Source organism: Frieseomelitta varia, unplaced genomic scaffold (genome assembly GCF_011392965.1).
Source record: "Frieseomelitta varia isolate USP_RPSP 00005682 unplaced genomic scaffold, Fvar_1.2 scaffold_567, whole genome shotgun sequence".
NCBI classification, from domain to species: Eukaryota; Metazoa; Arthropoda; class Insecta; order Hymenoptera; family Apidae; genus Frieseomelitta; species Frieseomelitta varia.
In genome coordinates this window covers 305,163-324,758 of record NW_025110331.1, presented here as the reverse complement: position 1 = coordinate 324,758, position 19,596 = coordinate 305,163, and the positions used below count along the sequence as shown (strand labels likewise).

Sequence of the window (19,596 nt, the reverse complement as noted above, 5' to 3'; positions counted from 1 at the left end):
AAAAATTTTTTTTCTTTTAAAGGATAGGAACAAAGAGGGGACGAAGGTCTTAAAAAAATCCTACGAATTTGAGAATTAATCCAATTAAACGCTCGTGGTGGTGGCGAACGAGCGCTATGGATTAGGTATTTCTTCTTGCGGAAGAACTATGTATTCGACGTCACGAAAGTGAATCTGTCAAACATCCAGTTATAATGGGAATAGAGCATTTCCTTTCTGGGAGGAAAAATGAATTTGTCAATTCGATCGAATGGAATCGATTCGAGGTGTATCATGCGAATTAAGACTAAGGGAATTGTATCAATCAATTGGGGATAAAGAAAAGCAAAAAATCGATTCGAAGAATGTATTATAAAGGAGGAATATCAAATAAACAACCAATACCAATAGTGTCGAGTTTTTCGAATTTCTTTCGAGAGAAGAATATAGAGGAAAGTACTTTCTGCCGAAAAGGAAGAATACATTGAAAACGAGAAATTTCGACATGAAACATTTTGTCTTGTTTCATTCCGTGCCAAACTCTGAATAAAAAGAATTATTATGATTTCTTTTCTAAGTGATGACTGTGTACGCGATTGAAAGATACGTATGACTTTATCTACGAGATTATGTAATGTAAAAAACGAAGATAAGAACGAAGAGGTGTGTTGTGTGCGTGCGTGCGTGCGTGTGTGTTGTATGTATGTACGTGTGTATGTATGTGTGTATGTATGTGTGTATGTATGTATGTATGTATGTATGTATGTATGTATGTATGTATGTATGTATGTATGTATGTATGTATGTATGTATGTATTATAAATGTCGATTTGAAGCAATTAACAATGCACAGAATGTTTCTAAAAAACTTTATATAATGTGATTAACAACAGTTTTTCATTTGTAATGTTTATTTCTAATTTTCAAGTATGGACATATGTACGTGTGATAGATTTGGCAACATTCTGTGCCTGATGAACAAAATGTTCTTTGATTTCGTACATGCTTATACATACGAGAGAAATTTACATACGTATGTATTAATAATCCAAGCGTGCAACGGGCATTCGACGATGAGACCCTACGAACAATGAACAGATTAAATTTGAGAGACGATCTCACGTGCTTGAAAAGAAAAGTTGGAAAAAAAAGGTATTCGAAAATAGTGTGGTTCATCTAAGGAAATAATAATAAAATGATACTCTGTTATCCTTTTAACATGTTAAATACGTATGTACGTAGTTACAATATTTTATACAAATATAACGTATGCACGTACATATGTATGTATGTGTGTACGTATGTCCTATTCCTCTGCACCGTATGGTTTGATTGTTTGTTGGAGATTATATTTGTAGAATGTATGTAATATCGTATGCGCAAAAGCGTGATAACAGAGAATCAATCGGTATTTCTTACCATCTATGATGGTAAAGTTTCAATTTTAGGAGAAATTAAATCCGTAGGTAAAGTTACATGCATGTGTATTGCAATAATCGAGTAACTTGAAGAAAAGAAACAAGATTGCGTGGAAAACCAAACGATTCGGACAATTCGATCGTCGATTGAGCGTTTGCACGATCAAATTCGTATACGTAGTCAGCGTTAGGCAGCTTTTGCCGATCTTCAACATTTTTTTCAACAACGTATAACCACGTTTCATCGATATGGTATATGTACGTACGATACCAAGTACGTACGTCTTTTCAAGCTAGAGAATCTTTTTCAATTTTGCACACGCACCTTCAAACACGTTTATACCAAGGCAAGATTTTTATAAAATCTCTAAGAAATCTCACCGAAATGTATGTTCCTCGATAATTTTTCGACAAATTTCTTTTTTTTTCCACTCCTATTTGTAATTGATAGTACTTAACGTTAGAGAATCTTCTTTTTTTTTCAAAATAGGCTAATTTAAGTGGTATACTTAAATGGTAATTAGAATACATACTCATACTTTATAGACAAATCAGAATTTTTAGCCCACTCTTTGAGTCTCCCAAGTACCTGTGTGTAGTTGCGAGACGCCAATTTACAAAATCGCGGATGTTAATTAGTATTCGTTATAATTGGATAGAGATTAATTTGCGAGGATCATTGATCCACGCAGAATTAAAACGAGAACCGTTTAAAAGTGATGGCACGTACCTTGCCACGAACTTTTTAGGCAATGTTGTATACTTATACATATACATGTACTTTTCTTTTTAATCGTAGATCTCTCGAAATAGAGCCTTAAGTTAGGATAAGTACCGTTTGTTGACCATTGTTGTCTCTTTGTAGCACTCTCGCACTGTTACTTGTTAATCAATTGAAATCCTTCATCATCGCCATGGTGTAAGAGCCGAAAACGAGCAGGTTGCTAAGCGCGTTCCTACAGCAACCTGTGCGATTAAATAACGATAACTCGCGAACAAACGAAACTTACAAACAGTTCGGATCTCTACGTACACGTGTATGTACATGTGTATCTATTGTACTTGCGTATGTGTTTCTGAATTGTCACTTACTGCAACCCTTTGGACCCTTTATAAATTTTAATTTTTCGAATTATTCGTCTTTTAATCTTTTGCGAAAATGAAAGAAAATTGCTTATTCTCTTTGACGGAACGATAACTCTAGTTTATATTAAAGATTTTGTTGCGTTGTCATCTCACTGAAGAAACTTTTTTTTTTATTAAAAAGTTGATTAAAAGTTTTTCGTTTTTATTAAACTCTTTTATCGAACTTTTGTTTTAGTTTTTAAGTCATTTTCAAACCAAAAAGATTGAAAGTATGCTAATTATCAAGAATCCGTTATCCATTGTTCCTAATAATGAATGGAAGAGAAGCGTAAATGCGAGGCGTAAATTCACGACGAGCCGTGAGTGTTGATTAAGAGCAGCTTGTTGTTTCTGCGTTTTCTCATTGAACAAGTCAATTGCATCCGGAGACGGACAAAAAACTTTGACGAGCTAGGAGGAAAAGTTTTTTGGAGGAAAAGATTGCACGAAAGTTTCTTCAAATTCTAAATGGAAGATTTTTTTCACCCGGACAAAATGTGAAACTGAAGAAAGGGAGAAATCGATTTAAGAAGCTGTTATCTGCGCTTCTTGGCCAACAGTCGTATACGTGTTTATCGCAGTCGATTTAACGTCGAACAATTTTTATATATTTTCTAACGATAAGAAAAGCAAAAGAGAGAGACTTTTCGAGGAAGGATCAAACAACGAATGTTACACGTTAAAGAAAAAAAAAAGGAAAGAAGAAAGAAAAAAAATAATTTTCTATGTGGAAACATAATTAAAAATAAAGTCTCTAATCGACAATGAGGAGTAGGAGAATACTGGAGTACTTCCCGTTTTAAAAGGACATAAAATATATCGTAATACCGTAAAGTAACGTAACGACACAACAATAAATAATTCATTGATTATTTAATACTTTGGCGATTGGGAAACTATTAATTTAAATTATATTATTTAAAATTCTCTCAATTTCTTTTTTTAGACACGCAAAGTAATAAATTACGAAACGGGGAATACTCTGCGTTGTGAATCGATCGATAATATCTTTTCGAATTGAATCGTTTTCAAAAAAACAGTTGTCCAACAGTTTAGAGATCTATAGAGGTCTGTAAACGATCCGAAACAATCGTTTCTCTTGCAAAAATAAAAGAAACTGAAATTCGAATTTCTCTTCGAAAAGAATTGAACACGATTTTATCAATGGATTTTAGAACGTAGGCGAAACTAAACGTTACACATATTTTCGTTGGCCATAAACCATTCGACTAGATTCATTCCCTTCGAGAAAAAAAATTGTAATTCAGATCGTTACATATCGTGCGTGCTTATCGGTCATGCGTTTCAAAATCAGAACAGTCATTAAATTCGAAATATAGAGATATTGAAATCAATGTTTAAGAATCAAATTTCGAGGAATTTATTAGATTGTAAACCTAGTGTCTAAACGAGTTGGTTTTCTCTCGAAACGAGAATAATCAGAACCTATACAGAATGTTTCGAAATAGTAAGAGTAACGACAAACAAATTTCTTTTCTATACAGACATTACATATGTATATTTCTGTTCAAAAAGTGTCTTTGGACATTCTATGAGCAATTTTGAAACGTTCTGTGTAAATCGAGAGGTAGTCATAGTCAATTCATAAACATTAGAAGTAACATAGTTCGTAAACAAACTTTATTGACCTTTAAAATTTATCCTGTTGAATTGTAAAGCCACGTTTCTGTCTGTAAAGAAAATTTGTAGAACCGTGTTGTATTATGTAAACAACTTGTACCCTTAGTTACTTCTTCGTGTACGTACAAATTTAAATACGTAAAGTATCCAATAATAGTAATCGATTAAATAACCAAGGATAGTTTTCTCGGTTTAAATCGAATCAGAAACGATATAATTATCGCTGGTAGGCACCGATCATGACCTTTGATAATTGGCTCGATTTCTAGGTTTCTACTTTTGATTCAAAGTAGTTCGATATCCGTTTACGCAATCGTTTTTGATCGTTACGATTCGTTGATTCACTTAATTGCAACGAAAAAAAAAAAAAAAAGTATTAGCCAACGAGCGTAACATCTGTGTTTTCACGTCTTGAGAATTCACCTTATTAAGCGATTCGAGTATAAATCGTTAGTTACAGTAACAGAGCACGAGTAACGAATCAAAATTTGTTACCGTAATGATATCTAGCGTATACTTACGAAATATATTCCGTTATATATATATAGTTCATACGTAGAATATACGATTCAATAGTTAAGCTTTCAAACAGTTTTTTATGACAAGAACTTACGATTAATAGATTAATAGTTCAAAGCGAGTCGATTAGCGATTGATTCCGCATCGCCAAAAAATTCGAAACGATTGTACTACTTCAAACTGAATGATCACTTGGGTTAATCCATCGGAGAATTCCAATTCGTAATTGAAAAATTTTCTTTACTTTTTTTTTTATTTTCAATAATAGCATGTTACACTTTTATTTTATTTACTTTTTACCCCACAAGAACCCCACAAGATGAATATATATATATATATATATATATATATATATATTCATCTTATCGAGAGTAAAATGCTTTACACAGATCGTGTTGGAATTACTTTTGGTGATGCATTGCATTTAGATACTCCGCAAAGTATGTACGTCTGTTAATTCTTATACTGCCAGTTTTTCTGTAGAATTCGAATGTCATTATCGATTAAAGAAAAATTAATTAAAAAAAAAAAGAAAAAAAAGGCAAGAAAGAAGAAGAAGAAAAAAACAAGAAACACTTTTGCATGCGATAGTTTACGATAATTACCGTGTTGTCCATTGCCCAGGCCTTTCTCTGATTAATTTGTAGCGTCCATACTCCCGGTCCTTCGTTCGTTCGTTCGTTAGATCGAGAAACAATTACATATGTGTGTTGAGCACCGACGAATGATTCAATCAAAGAAATCTCATATATCTTCTCGTCGAAATTTCATAACGTGTGGGCAATGTCTCGTGACAGCTGAATTGTATATTCCTAAGAATAAAGGGAGATGGTCGTTATCATGAATTTTTTCTTCCTTAAAATCGTTACAAGACTCATACTTACGCAACGTTTTTTATTGATTAGAATAACACAGATTCCAGCTAATTATTTTTACGTCAATATTGATTTATTTAATTTTATTTTTTTCCGCAGACGGAAAGATTTATAGTGAAATTACATTAGACATGATTTCTACTTGCTTGTACTTATTTGGATAAGGGAATCGTTCGTGACATATCTAAAAATATATGTATATGTGTGTACATATAAATGAAAGAAAAATATCTAAAATATTTACTTATAATTTAAAAATTACATTAATATATGTAATTTTTAAATACTGTTATGTTTTATAACTAATTTCATTTGTTCTTAAAACATATTTTCACATAATGCACATTATTTCGTACAAAGTATTTAAGTAAATACCTATGTGTGATTTTGGAATTGAATCGAACTCAACGAGATAAATACAAATCACGTGACGCATCAGTTATTGGTCGATAATTGTCAGTGAATTATGATTTTGGTAAATAAGCTTGCTACACGTGATTAAGCATTAACGGATATATTTTCTCAGTCTAGCTCGCTAGATATGTATACATACATATCTGATCTTTCTGCTTAAACGATTAATATTCAATAAATTATGCATGTACATAATCTTCTCTTTTATATCTTGGAATTGTGAAATCGAACCTCCCTAGTTTTCCCTAGATTTTGATCACGTGCTTTTGTTTACCTTTTATGTAACTCAACTTCTTGTATAGAATATAAATTCAAAATCCGACACTTTTTAAAAAATAATTTCGGCGATTGTCCTGAAAACAGCATCTTTTAACTAACGAAATTAAATCATCCGGAGAGGTGAAAATTTTGTTAAAAATATCAATTAAATAACGTTGCATTTCATAACCTATGCTTCTTGTTTTATTCTTAAATTGTGATTCAATCCGGTGATTTAATACCGACGCCAAACTGTCTCACAGCGGAGAGTATGTATTCGTGAAATAGCTTTTTTTACGCGAAAACCTATTTCAATGTGTTTCTAACGAGTTATTTTCATATTGTCGTTTCGTCATGATGTTACAGAAAAGACCGAAACCGAGCAGGCAGCATGCCAGAACCTGTGCATCATCAAATAAACGCTGCTCGCAAAACCTTTCAAACGCTTTACCAAATCTCAAAGCTATTAAATACGAATTTAGATCCTACGACATTAAGTATATGTATACGACTATGCGAAAACGGCGTAAATCCATACGCACTTGCGACGGTCGTAAAAGAACTACAAAGAGAAGTAAGAGCCATGGATAGCACAAATCAACTAGATCCCCCAACAAGCAAATCTAGTTTAAATAAGTAATCAGTTGTTACATTTATCTCGTAATTTCGATACGTATAGAAATGAACTTTACTAATCTTCTATAACTTTTTACACATATATCAATCGTACGTTATAAAAGATGTTATGATTTACTACTCTTAGCAATGAAACGTTCAATTGTTTTTTATTAATCACGAGATTATTCATTGTTACTGTCCACTTTAGTGATGTTATTGATAAACTTATTGAATTTGTTAATATTTAATGTGTATTTCTAACATTTGTACTTGGTCTAGCGTACAGTTAATAAAAATGTAACTGATAAGTATTATTTATAAGATTGCGTATAAAGTAAATTTATTTTATTATAGAAACAATATACAGGATTTTATTTTTTCGCATTAATTAATTAAATAAACTAAGTTTATTCTAAAGATATGCTATGTTATCAAATAGTTGAATAGAAATAACAAAAAATTGTATACATCTTTATGAACAAAAAAATGTTTCAAATATCAAAAATTATTCTATACTTATTTTCTAAAATATATATATATATATATATATATATACATACATACATACACGTATAAAAATATATAAAATTCTTAAAAAATTTGTAAATTACAAATTATAACTCTTCTTTATTTTTATTGTCATCTTTGTTATTACTTAGTTTATTTCCTTGTTTATTAAGTTTTGCCATTTTTTCATTCTAAAAAAAAAAAAAGAAATAAAATTATTCAATATCTTACATGCGCGTATAATTAATCAAAATTTTAAATTTATCTTTTCTATTTATTCCTTTTTTATTATTTTTTATTATTATTTTTGTACCTGTTTCTTTGGATCTCTGAAATAAGTTTGGCCTTCAAGGGTCACATGAGACAATTCTGGCTGTTGCAAAAAGAAATTCTTTGCATCTACAGCTTGCGAACCCTCGTGAAATAGAAACACAGATCTTCTTTGATCAATTGGATATCTGTAGAAGATTTAATTACATCACACACCATAATTGTTTATTAAAGATAAAATTGAAAAACTATTAATACTACCTTTCAGCGATAATATGATTATTCTGAAGACTAGTCTGCCAAATTTTCATTATCGTCTCAGCTTCTTCAACTGACAAATTTTCATTTGTATCAACAAACATCATTACACTTCGACCTTTCTTTGTTACTTTTAGTACATTGTCAGGATTTGACATATCAAGCTAAATGGAAAAATGTAAATGTTATGTAAAACTTACTTGAGTTCAAACATATTTATGTATTCAAATAGACAATTATATTTAGCTGTTAAATTATAAAACTCAAGGATACTCTGTCTTCCTCTCTCTCTCTCTCTCTATATATATATATATATATATATATATATATATATGTACACAAAGTTAATTTACGAAACATTTGAAGGAACTCTTTGAATGCATTACCTGTGATAAGTCAATTTTTGGACTAGGCCTGAGATGTTCGGGTAATTCATCTGGTTCCAATGGTTCGTCATTTTTCTTAAATCATGAAAGTAAATGTAATCTCTGTTAATCTTTTTTAATATGCAAATGTAAAATCGAAAAAAAATTCTACGTACCTCCCACTGATCTAACAAATGTTCCAAATCTGCGTCATTCATATCTCTTATATCTTTATCTCGCCAGGACTTCTTATTTGATTTTCCATCATTGGTCGCATTCACGTAAGTTAACAAAAATACAAGGGAAATAACAATCTCCTTTCTCATATTCGGGAATTACAAAAATCCAGTATACGTCAATCCAAAATTTAGTCTTTCAGTTTAGTACATTTTAAATGTACCTGAATAAATTTGAAAAAATTTTACGGAAACTACACTTTTTATTACAAGTATTTTATATTTGAAATGTAATTAGAACGGAGACGAAACTGCCGTTAACAAATTCCATTTATCTCGTGGCAAACAGTGATTAGTATTGCCATCTAGCACGCTGGAGAAAACTAAGAGGAGGATAGATTAAGAAAGACATTAAATTTGATTTTATGCTTTAGATTCCAAATTACTTTGGGGGGAAAAAGTCGAAGGCGTATTTTTTATGCTTTCTTTGATTTGTTACGACGTACACAGGAATCGTATTTAACTTTACCATCGAAATAGAGAAAAAAAACGTTGCGCTAGGTAACTGTCAGAGTTATCAGCAGTGAGATCTTGTCTTTATTCAATATATCTACTACATACGAAGGCGTACGTACAACATTATTAATTTATGAAATACTTTTTCATCAAAAGGATGAAAGAAAGTTTAGAGCTTATTATTTAAATTACATGTGTACAGTAATAAACTTTTTTAGAAAAAAACTTATGTATAATCCTTTATAATCAGTTCCAACATACTTTTAACAATCTAAAGGATTTATATACGTTTAAACACGGTTCATGACGGTCAGACAAATGTTTTTTTCAGTAATAAGAATAAGTAATGAGATACGAATGTTTATATATGATGTATATAGCATCGCGGATCCGATCAGACATGTTCAGACACGTTTATGTACATACATATGTACATGTCGAACCAAATCGTCCAAGTCTTTCGTGCCTGAAAAATCATATTCGTTCAATTAATAGTTTCAAAAATGAACGGTCATTTATGCAATTACAGCGCCTGAAATATTGAGAATGTAATAAATGTTACAAATTATAATAAATTGTCGTTTCAATCAATGGCGTCGATATAATGAGAATAGAATTCGTACAGCGTAAAATCCTATGTTTAATTTGTAATTGTAAATATAATATATGCTGTACTGCATGTTATTTGTAATTTTTTAAAGAAAGATTTAGTTTTAATTCGAACCATCGCTGCTATAGTGAGTCGATAACGTTACGAGAATGATGAAGAGACATCAGATGACTCCCCCAACGTCGAACATGAAAAAGCATTATATGTCGAGTCTATTCTGTTCTTAGTCAATGACACGGCAATAAAGACAACAATGTCGACAGTTTTGTACGATGATGTAAATTATAGTCAGCACATCACGTTTATCGTTGTTTAATCTCGTTACAAATTTCACTAAAGTGACTTTTTACTAAAGGTCGTGCCACGGGAAACAATTCATTCGACGTATTATTAACAAAACAAATTATTGTAATTAGCCATTGGGACACAAAGTAGGTCAAAAAACGTTTTCTTAACTGTTTCTTTTTTTCTTTTGTCTATGTATATATTGAAACGATCTCAGAGATGTATTTAAAGTATTGCGCCACGCAGTAATGCGAATCTTAAAGTACTAGCTATAATAGTTATCTAATATAATTAAAATGATTGTAAATATTTTGTGTATTTGTTTTAGGGTTTTGTCTTTTGATGGCAGGGCATACAAAATAGTAAATTGAGAGATAACATTATATGACGGATCATTTGATATTATTGGCATACATACACGCTTCTTTGTATTGCCTATTTGTGATAACATGCGTAAGATTGTACTTCCTGAATCATTTGTCACTTAAGTATGTGTTTGTCACTGATCAAAGCAGATGTTCTAAGAAATGTATGGTAATCATGTTAGTGCCTTGTTATTTCACAGTTGTTAAATTAATATACCACGTTTATCGTTGTTACTTTTTTTATACTCGAAAACAATAAATATGCTCGATTTCCTATTGTTTTTGTATTACATACGTTTAATCAATTGGATTAAATTTAAAAGAAAATATTTGTAACATATATATTCTAAAAACTCATTTTTTCATTTACAAAATTGAAAATTATACTTATCGTATAAAAAATTAAATGAAGCAAGACATTACTAATAACTAAATGAAACTTTCACTTGTAAATTACATAACAGAAATACGATATAATCTTATTTTACTATTTCTCAGACTGACATGAAGATACGTCGGAATCAATCTTGAAATTATTATTAAAATTTTTTCGTCTTTTGTAAATTGAAAAGGATACAAAAATGAGTAACATCCAAGATGAAGCTGTTATGCAAGAGATAATGATACTTGGAAAACTTCTGCACCAGAATGGGGAAAAAGTGTTAAATGCATCTGGGAAACTCTGTTTGTCCGCTAGTTTACTATATAATTTAAATGAAGCCTTTTCTCTGGTTGCCAATGAATGCGAAGATTTGGAAGCTTCATTTCAAGTATGCAACAGCTCAAAAATTGATATATTTCACGATTTGAAATTTCTACATGACTTTGTACAGAAGACAATTGGACTAAAAGTGACTTATTGTCCAACTAATCCTAAGCTACCTGTTGACATTACTAAATTTAAATGTTTGAAATATCTAGAGTTAAAAAAAATCAATATTGATAGTGTAGAAGGGCTTAGACGTATTAGAGGCCAACTTGAAAGCATTGTCTGTGCTGGTAGAAAAGGAGTTTCTGATGTGAAACAATTGTTGGGTAATTATAATTAAAAAATTACTATTGTTAATTAAATAGTAAATTTAATGTTACAAATACTATTGTCTTTATGCAGCAAATTGTGGTGGAGACACTGGCATTGGATTTGTGTGGAGTTCTTTGAAACATTTGGCATTGCCGCACAATGCTCTTGAAAAATTGGATACGTCTTTAGAGTTAGTACCTTGGTTACAAGTAATAGATCTAAGTCATAACTTGATAACGTCTGCAGATGAATTATCTTGTCTGCCAAATTTGAAACATATAAATCTTGGATATAACAAACTTGAAAAAGTACCTACTTTCAATGAAGCTGCATCACGCTTATTGCAAGTACTGGTTCTGAAAAATAATTACATAGAAAATTTAGATGGTAATACATCATTGTATTTACCTATTTTATATACATAATTTATATAAGAGCATAAATATATTTATAGAGTATTTTTGTTAAAATAGGTATACAAAATTTAGAATGTTTAACAGAATTAGATTTATCGTACAATTGTCTGATGGAACATTCAGTTTTGTGGCCTTTAGAAAAAATGTCTGCTTTATTATGGGTATCGTTAGAAGGCAATCCTTTATCGTATCATCCGAAACATCGATTGTTATCCATAAAACATTTACATCCAGCTTTGAGCGATAGCAAGGTAGATCATACGTTAGACGTAATATGCTGTACTATTATAAAACGTCAATTTTGCAACACTTGAATGTTATGTATGTAAGGGTGAATAAAATTTCAGGATTTAGTTTGTTTTAGATCATTCGTCATTTTCAAGAACAGAAAAGCAAATTATTGCAGATAATCGATTCTTTATGATCAGATCTGAAAAATCCGCGTCAAAGGAATTATTCAATTCACTATCAAACTCCTTAAATTCTAGTAGCTTCTCTACATCTGTTAACACATCTACAATTAATGAATTTCTAGCAGCAACACCAGAGAAAAGAGATAGTATAGAAAGAAACTTACCTAAAAGTAAAAAGAAATCGAATATAAAAGAAGCAGTTATCGCGGAAGTTGAACATGAAAAAAAAGATGTGAAAGTAGATCCCAGTATTTCTTATTTAGGTAATAAATTATATTCTAATTTAATTGTTCTTTTATGTTATCGAGTTGACGTAATATTAATTTTTCGACTTTTTTTTTTTTGCAGAAACCTCAAAAAGTCATTTAGAAACAAAGAAACAGATTTTGGAAATACGAAGAAGATATGGAGAAGACAAGTGGTTAAGTAGTCAAGCTGGGACATTTGTTCAAGATATTATGGGATTACAACCTTCAACATATTCGGTAACGTCGGAATTTACGATAGAAAATTTAGATGCTACAAATATGCCCAGTATTGAAGATTCTGCGAGTCTCTTGATAAAAGATACGCAATCTTTGACGGAAGCGACTAGTGAATTTAACAATGAAAATGAAGATGAAACTAAAGTATTAATTGAAGAAGAGAATGTTTCTGAAGTTGTATTGAATAATGATGTAAACGCTCTTGAGAACGCTCTATCCGAACCTGCATACGATCCAGAACAAGGTATATTATAAAGAGGCAGTTGCATATATTGTTAAAAACTTGTTTTATTTTAATTGTTGCATTTTTAATATCTTAATAGAAGTGGGGAATTTGTATCTGGTTCAGAAAAAGAAAAATTCAAACGAATTGGAAGATTTGTTTTTAGTAATAACACCAAAGTAAGTATTTTTAATACTTGTTAAAAAATTTTACACTTTCATTTCTATTATATAATTATCGTAGTGTTATTCGAGAGAGAGATTCACTTACTGGGAAATTGAGATGCTGTTGGTCAACGAGTTCTGTTTTATCATGTGTACTTGGCAGGAGTGAACCGGTAACAGTAGATATGATTTTTGATACCACACGGGAACATCGCCAAAACAGGAGATATTTTGTAGAGCTAAACACTGCAAAAGTAAGAAATAAGAAATATAAATAACATGCAAATAATATTAACGTATTATTTAATCATCTTGCAGGAAATAGTCGAAATAATTAATGAGACAATAAAAACAACACCAATATTGTTGAAAGTTTTTAAATGCATGAAATGTTCAACTCATTTTTCTCAAGATTCAGAATATATTACTTTAATAAGTTCATCTGCATCAGGTACATCATTTGAAAACAACATAGATTAGAGATATTTTATTAATTACGAAACGTAATTTACAAAATCTTAAAATGATAAATTTAAATATGTATTTCAGGTACAAATCAGTTGAAATGCCCCACTTGTGAAAGTACTTTAGTTATAGAGATCGACGAATTATCGACTTTGAATGTAGAAAATGCTACTCCCAGAGATTTACCAGAAAGCGTAACCAAAAATCAACATTTGGTAAATCCAGCAAAATCGGATTTACAACATTCTGGATCTTCCTCTAGTATTGGTAAGTTGCAGTCGGTTCTGCGATATCTGTAATTGATATTTCGATTAATACGAGAATGAATGCAATTTGATAAAAGTCACGTATCTTTTAATAATGATATATCTTGAGTTTACTTGATGTAACACAATTTCAATTATATATTGATATATAATCTTCCAATTTATTAATTTTAAAAGTAAAATAATAAGATTTCTATAATAAAAATTAACCATATATTTGTTTGTTTATAATTTCAAGTTTTTATAATGTTAGTATGTTTAAGTTTTATAGAATAACAATCATTAATTTATCGAATGCGAATGCACTAATTTTGTAACTACTGACTGCGTATCCATGTATTATTGATTGGGATTATAACGTACTAATCCCGGTGCAGGTGGAACGGAGGGTCGAGTTTTATCCGTCACCACTTCTCTGGTACAATCTGACTCTCACACACAAGCTCAAGTCCGCTGTAAGCTTCTGCCACAGTATTTTATTACAGCAATTTCTGTTTTCTCAAGCATGTTTCACAATTAAATACATAAAGCTGTAATATTACTTGCTTTACTATTTACGATTGTATACTAGTAATACCCTAGGGCCATATTTTTATTTTTGTATTTGCATATTTGTTCTAAATAATTATCGCTATTTTATCATAGCAAAAAAATTATTAACTATGAGAGAAAATGTGCAAAATCTTGTAATGAAAAATACGAGTCTAATCTACCTTTCAAGTAGAACGAAGCAAAAAGAAAAGTATGAGCCATCTATTTGATTAATATATAATGTATTATTTATAAACTTATAATTATTACTTACAATAATATATGTATATAGTAAATATTGTATGTTAAATTTAGATGATTTAGGTGTAACTATACTTTATTTTGTTGCTAACAGGTTCGGCAACGAGTTTGGAGGAATCAAGAGAATCAACACCGTCTGCAAATGCATTAGATAAAAAATATGAAAGTGATATAGAAGTGCTCAGCAATCCGAGTCAAAGTAGCATTGAGGTTCTAGATGATGGGTCAAGGTAAACTATATTTTTCCTATAGGCAATTCGACTTATTTGTTCGTACAAAATTTCTTATTTATTGACGTATTGACACAGAACACATCTTACACCACATAGAAAGCGCTCTTCAGAGGAAAGAAGGGCTGCCGTGGCTCCGTGTCTTTTAACGATACCAGATGCAGCACCAATCATGACTGGTTTAACAGAGAGTAGTTCTTCGGGTTTGTTAACATTTTTATTATATTTTTCAGTATGAAAATTATAAATTTATTATTATTAATAAAACTATGTCTATAGGCTCTTTGACGGATAGTGTCTGTACCGCATACGAAAATAAAGTAATGAGACAAATAAGCATGGATGAAAAGTCCCTTAATAATAATGATAAAGAGATTAAATCTTCGCCTGTAACGAATTTAACTTCTATGCTAGGAGGTTAGTAGCAATATGTGTTTTTAATTGTATCAACATTTAGCTTTGTATATGTATCAATTTTAGGATTACTTCAGAGTATAAAAATTGGTAATAATAAACCGCTAGAATTAAAAACGGAACAAGCGTCACATTTAATGGGTAGTAATATTCAGTATTCTTATACGGATTTCAGCAGTATAGATCATAGAATAAAATTACATATCATTTTGAATATATTCGAACATGAAAACGAAGAGCTTATTCTTCTTCTCAGAGTAACGTATTAGATTCTACACAAACAAATATGTTTTTTGAATTGACAGTTTAAATGAATATTGTTAATTTATTCGTAAACTTTTAGGCAGAGATTCTAATGCAAAATATGAAAGATACGTTTTCTGGTTGTTTGATTTTATCTACGTCGAAAGTTTACGTTCTTAAAATTGTTGGACCAGAAGGGTAATAATAAAGTAAAATATAATTCTATCAAAATTTCATTCATTGAAAATCTGTTACATTTTTTTTTTAATTGCTATTATACAGAGAAAATCCACAACGCTGGTTGCACAAAGAGATTAGCTGGACGATAGACAGATTAAGACGTTTCTCGCCGATACCATTTAAACAAGGTGTTCTCATTGAATTAGAACAACCTAACAAAACAAATGACGAACTGAATTCTATTACATTTCTCTGTATTCTGCAAGACTTACAAAGAACGCTTAATTTCTTGCTTTATGTTACTGGTAAAAAATAAAAGTGTTTATTTAATATTTTAATATAATATTATCATATATTTAAATATAAATACATATAAGGTAATGATTTTCTGTTTATAGATTTCGTGTTACCACCTATTTGCGAAAAAGTTGATCTCAAAATATCAGAGCATTCTACTTCCTTAATGCACCAATTATTAAAAAATTGCAAAAATTACCAGGATAAAGATGCTGTTAGACACCTCGCTTTATTTTCTTCTGCGTTATTGAAATATCAAGACCGAGAAGTTCAACTTAAATTATCTAGCTTAATAGTAACTACTTCTGTTTTGGTGATGTGCAATATGCAGTGGCTTCTTCCAGGCAACAAGGAATCACCATATGTAATAAGAGAACAAACAATGAGCAATTTGATTGGAGTTGTAAGTATTGATTGTATTGAAATAATATTAATAAAATTAGAGGAAAAAGAAATCTTTAAAAAAACTATACTTTGATTTTTTTGTGCTTAAACGTATTATTTGTTATATTTTTAGGAACATTATAACTCTTCACTAACCTTGAATTTCTTAGACGAAATAGTAGGAGAAGAAGAAGTATGGATTTTGAACTTCGTAACCATGAGCGCTGCTGAAGTAGTTATTACTTCTATACGGTCCCCATGGGAGGAATTATTTTCGATTCCTTTACAAAATATGATTTCCAAATCACAAGATAGCGAGAGGACGGAATATTAATCAATGTACAGGAAAGTATTCTAGTCAAATAAAACGTATCGAATGAACTTCTAAGCGAATACAGATTTATCAAATTAATAATTTACGTAATTTTGTACGTGTTAGTCATAGACATAATTAATTTATAAAAAATTTGTAATTTAATTAAAAAATAGTATAATATTTGACCAACAAAAATATACAAAATTATACAATATAACAAATACTCTGTCGTAGATAATACGATAAGTTTTTAATTTGATGTTTATTTTATATTTTTCTTGAAGCCGCGATTATTTGTAATATTTATGATAAAAAAATACAACGAAAAAATGAAAAAAATATTTAAAAGTTTAACGATTAACGTAAACAATTATTTTCATATTTTAAAAAATTAATTATATATATATATATTTATATTTATAATAGTATGTCTTTTAAATTATAATATTGAAATATTGAAAATAGCATATTTTTTTAAATGTTTTCTAATAATTTTTTATTGAATTATTTAAACAAATGAAATTTCAAATGGTGCTATTAATATTAAGATACAACTAATAATTTCTACATATATCATATAATTTATTATTATATATCTTAAATAATTGAATATTTAAATCAATGCATAAATCAATAGTTACGATTTATTTATCATTTTATTGTTGAGGACAGCAACAGATTTTTTTGTATTTGTCCATTTATATCCAATTTAAAATAAAAATGAAAACTTGTATTATAAAGAGAACGAGGCATACAAATTTATTTATTTCTAAATATATTTTAGAACTATCAAAAGTATTAAAACTCAAAAGTATCTAAATATTCAAAAAATTTATATGCTTCCTTCTCAACAAATACAATTATCATAACAGCGAGCAATATTCAAATATTAATATTTGTTTCTTTATCCGTACATATATGTATATTTCGTGTGCACGTGTATATATTGTAGAATTAATTAACTATTATGATTTGTAACAAAATAGAACAAATGTATGAGACAATCTTCGCTATTAGCTAATGCCAAAGTTAATTGTAAATTTATGTATATTAATTACTGTTCACCAAATGGTTGAATTTTTAAATGATTAATACAGCTTATTATATTTTGAGAATGACAAATACTATTTGTATATATGTAAATAAATTGTTACAGTATCTATTATACAAAATATGTTATGTCCCATTAAGTTATATCAAAATGAAATCCATATTTAAAAATATAAAAGAAATATGTATTTCTTCTTACTGCAGTTCTATTGAAACGGAACACGTGGTGACATGTGTACATAAGAGATCGTATTGATGATGATAATAGAACATCTAATATGTAAATGAAACAGTTGGAAGATGCTGAAAATAACTTGATGTGTTCTTTGGACGTATGGAAAGTATGTGTTACCATCGTATTGCGTTAATTGTTAGCATCGTGCTTTAAGTTGCAAAAATATAGTGAGAAAAAATGAATCAGTATCAAGTAACTAATATGATCTATATTGTAAAATGCGTAATATTGGCGACAACTGGTAAGTTTAATAATTTATATTTTGATTTATTACGTTGTTTATAACAAGAATATATTTTTAGTTCCACTTGTTGCTGGACACTTTGGATACCGTAAACGTGGTATGTATAATGTTTATATTTCTAATGATGTTTTTATTTTACATTCAATGCAATATTTCAGATCAGCACACTTGGGTTCAAAACTTCAAATTATGTGATGGAAAATTGCAGTCCCCGATATCCATATCGTCGTTCAAATCGATAACTCTTCCATTGCCTGCGCTTGAGATAATTGGCTATCATGATTTTTTGTCCAGTCCATTATATCTAAAAAACAACGGTCATTCAGGTATTACGATTGAATTTAACTCTAAAATAATACTTGATAATATATCTTTCTTTTTTAGTTGTAGTAAATGTAAATAATCATTTAGGAAAAAGATTGCCTTATATATTTGGAGGCTCGCTTGACATAAATCAAGAATATGAAGTAGATCATTTGCACTTTCATTGGGGTGCAAAAAACAACAGGGGATCTGAACATATGTTGAATGGTATTAGGTAAAACAACATAAAATACATAAGAAGAATATATGTGTAGAAATTTTATTATTATTTATTTAATCTTTTCGTGCGTTCCCTAGGTATCCTATGGAAATGCATATAGTTCACAGAAATAGGATTTATTCAAGTTTGTCCAATGCATTAAATTACAAAAATGGTCTTGTAGTTTTAGGAATCTTTTTTCAAGTAAGTTCTCATGGAATAAATTTTCATTTTTCAGGACATTATTCTATTTAAAGTTTAGTTACAGGAAGAAGATAACAAATCATTATATTCTATCGTAAATCACTTGACAAGCGTGCGATGGATAAATAATGAAACAAAATTAAACACATCTATAACACTAGGTTCGTTGCTACCCAAAAATACAGATGTATTTTATAGCTATAAGGGTTCCTTAACTACACCTCCATGTAATGAAGTAGTTACATGGATAATTTTTTCAATGCCTGTACCAATATCTTTCTCACAGGTAAACACCGCTTCAATACCTAAATTTCAATTAATATCTTTTTCTGGAGAAATTTCTTCTTTATTTGTATTTATTTTTGTGTGTTGTTTGTTTACAGTTAAATAAATTTAGATTACTTTCCAATGGAAATAACTTGATAGCTGATAATTACAGAAAATTACAAAATATCGGACTGAGAAAAGTGTACATTAGGAAATTAAATCCACATTTATTTGTGAAATATAACGAAATGACTTTTAACGTTGCAGATTTGGACTGGTTTTGGCACTAAATAAATTTCCAGATTAAACTATTTTCAGTTTTTAAAACAAAATAATTGTTTAAACAAAATAAAGTGTGATATATTCTTTTGTTACAATTAAAATGAAAGATAAAGTATCTTTCAAATTAACCGTATTCAGACACAAATAGTTCTTAATACCTTAATATCTATTTCTATAGAGGATAAAAAAATATATCGATTGAAATAACTAAAAAGTATAGAATTTAATTCCAAGAAATAAAATCTCTTTCTTAACTTCCTGTTTTTTTAAGTATTCTTAACTA

The 19,596-nt window shown here is 29.6% G+C and overlaps 4 protein-coding genes and 1 long non-coding RNA gene across 11 annotated transcripts; 3 read left to right on the top strand and 2 right to left on the bottom strand.

The window, feature by feature from the left end:
- Positions 1-5,287: 5,287 nt before the first annotated feature.
- Positions 5,288-6,050, bottom strand: LOC122534040. Its single transcript, XR_006307823.1, has 3 exons — positions 5,933-6,050; positions 5,567-5,741; positions 5,288-5,494 (listed from the first exon to the last, which is right to left on the bottom strand). It is a non-coding gene; the product is annotated as an uncharacterized LOC122534040 (long non-coding RNA).
- Positions 6,051-6,250: 200 nt separating this feature from the next.
- On the top strand, positions 6,251-7,209 carry LOC122534039 (mitotic-spindle organizing protein 1-like). 2 transcript variants are annotated; one of them, XM_043664311.1, is made up of 2 exons: positions 6,251-6,370; positions 6,596-7,209. In XM_043664311.1, exon 2 carries the CDS (start codon positions 6,621-6,623, stop codon positions 6,867-6,869), a length of 249 nt encoding a protein of 82 aa, XP_043520246.1. In that variant the 5' UTR covers positions 6,251-6,370; positions 6,596-6,620; the 3' UTR covers positions 6,870-7,209. The 2 variants fall into 2 exon arrangements, with proteins under 2 accessions (XP_043520246.1, XP_043520245.1); XM_043664310.1 differs by having other exon boundaries at positions 6,264-6,498.
- On the bottom strand, positions 7,157-8,793 carry LOC122534038 (LDLR chaperone boca). The gene is made up of 5 exons (XM_043664309.1): positions 8,424-8,793; positions 8,269-8,343; positions 7,886-8,046; positions 7,668-7,812; positions 7,157-7,545 (listed from the first exon to the last, which is right to left on the bottom strand). Exons 1-5 carry the CDS (start codon positions 8,571-8,573, stop codon positions 7,462-7,464), a joined length of 615 nt encoding a protein of 204 aa, XP_043520244.1. The 5' UTR covers positions 8,574-8,793; the 3' UTR covers positions 7,157-7,461.
- Positions 8,794-9,704: 911 nt separating this feature from the next.
- Positions 9,705-16,830, top strand: LOC122534030 (serine/threonine-protein kinase 11-interacting protein). 5 transcript variants are annotated; one of them, XM_043664294.1, is made up of 20 exons: positions 9,705-9,980; positions 10,163-10,376; positions 10,698-11,234; positions 11,311-11,607; positions 11,694-11,887; positions 11,991-12,312; positions 12,398-12,778; positions 12,858-12,936; positions 13,001-13,175; positions 13,240-13,372; positions 13,471-13,653; positions 14,030-14,107; positions 14,539-14,674; positions 14,774-14,877; positions 14,954-15,091; positions 15,155-15,345; positions 15,432-15,529; positions 15,614-15,816; positions 15,910-16,211; positions 16,326-16,830. In XM_043664294.1, the coding sequence occupies exons 3-20, from the start codon at positions 10,781-10,783 to the stop codon at positions 16,524-16,526; spliced, it is 3,669 nt and encodes a 1,222-aa protein (XP_043520229.1). In that variant the 5' UTR covers positions 9,705-9,980; positions 10,163-10,376; positions 10,698-10,780; the 3' UTR covers positions 16,527-16,830. The 5 variants fall into 5 exon arrangements, with proteins under 5 accessions (XP_043520229.1, XP_043520228.1, XP_043520227.1 ...); XM_043664293.1 differs by having other exon boundaries at positions 9,707-9,980; positions 10,163-10,322; positions 14,753-14,877; positions 16,326-16,829; XM_043664292.1 differs by having other exon boundaries at positions 9,707-9,980; positions 10,163-10,363; positions 14,753-14,877; positions 16,326-16,829.
- Positions 16,831-17,206: 376 nt separating this feature from the next.
- Positions 17,207-19,446, top strand: LOC122534027 (putative carbonic anhydrase 3). 2 transcript variants are annotated; one of them, XM_043664288.1, is made up of 7 exons: positions 17,207-18,034; positions 18,096-18,134; positions 18,196-18,363; positions 18,449-18,575; positions 18,659-18,764; positions 18,823-19,050; positions 19,148-19,446. In XM_043664288.1, exons 1-7 carry the CDS (start codon positions 17,971-17,973, stop codon positions 19,319-19,321), a joined length of 906 nt encoding a protein of 301 aa, XP_043520223.1. In that variant the 5' UTR covers positions 17,207-17,970; the 3' UTR covers positions 19,322-19,446. The 2 variants fall into 2 exon arrangements, with proteins under 2 accessions (XP_043520223.1, XP_043520222.1); XM_043664287.1 differs by having other exon boundaries at positions 17,208-18,034; positions 18,422-18,575.
- Positions 19,447-19,596: the final 150 nt, after the last annotated feature.

Bases quoted from the DNA above. Each gene is read 5' to 3' on its own strand.
- LOC122534039 (XM_043664311.1), top strand. From the start codon at position 6,621: ATGCCAGAACCTGTGCATCATCAAATAAACGCTGCTCGCAAAACCTTT.
- LOC122534038 (XM_043664309.1), bottom strand. From the start codon at position 8,573: ATGAGAAAGGAGATTGTTATTTCCCTTGTATTTTTGTTAACTTACGTG. The intron at 8,047-8,268 runs GTAATGCATTCA...TTTTCCATTTAG, and splicing joins CAAAAATTGACTTATCACAG to CTTGATATGTCAAATCCTGA. The intron at 7,546-7,667 runs GTACAAAAATAA...TTTTTTTTTTAG, and splicing joins TCAGAGATCCAAAGAAACAG to AATGAAAAAATGGCAAAACT.
- LOC122534030 (XM_043664293.1), top strand. From the start codon at position 10,781: ATGAGTAACATCCAAGATGAAGCTGTTATGCAAGAGATAATGATACTT. The intron at 12,313-12,397 runs GTAATAAATTAT...TTTTTTTTGCAG, and splicing joins TCCCAGTATTTCTTATTTAG to AAACCTCAAAAAGTCATTTA. The intron at 15,530-15,613 runs GTAATAATAAAG...GCTATTATACAG, and splicing joins AAAATTGTTGGACCAGAAGG to AGAAAATCCACAACGCTGGT.
- LOC122534027 (XM_043664287.1), top strand. From the start codon at position 17,971: ATGAATCAGTATCAAGTAACTAATATGATCTATATTGTAAAATGCGTA. The intron at 18,035-18,095 runs GTAAGTTTAATA...ATATATTTTTAG, and splicing joins CGTAATATTGGCGACAACTG to TTCCACTTGTTGCTGGACAC. The intron at 19,051-19,147 runs GTAAACACCGCT...GTTTGTTTACAG, and splicing joins TACCAATATCTTTCTCACAG to TTAAATAAATTTAGATTACT.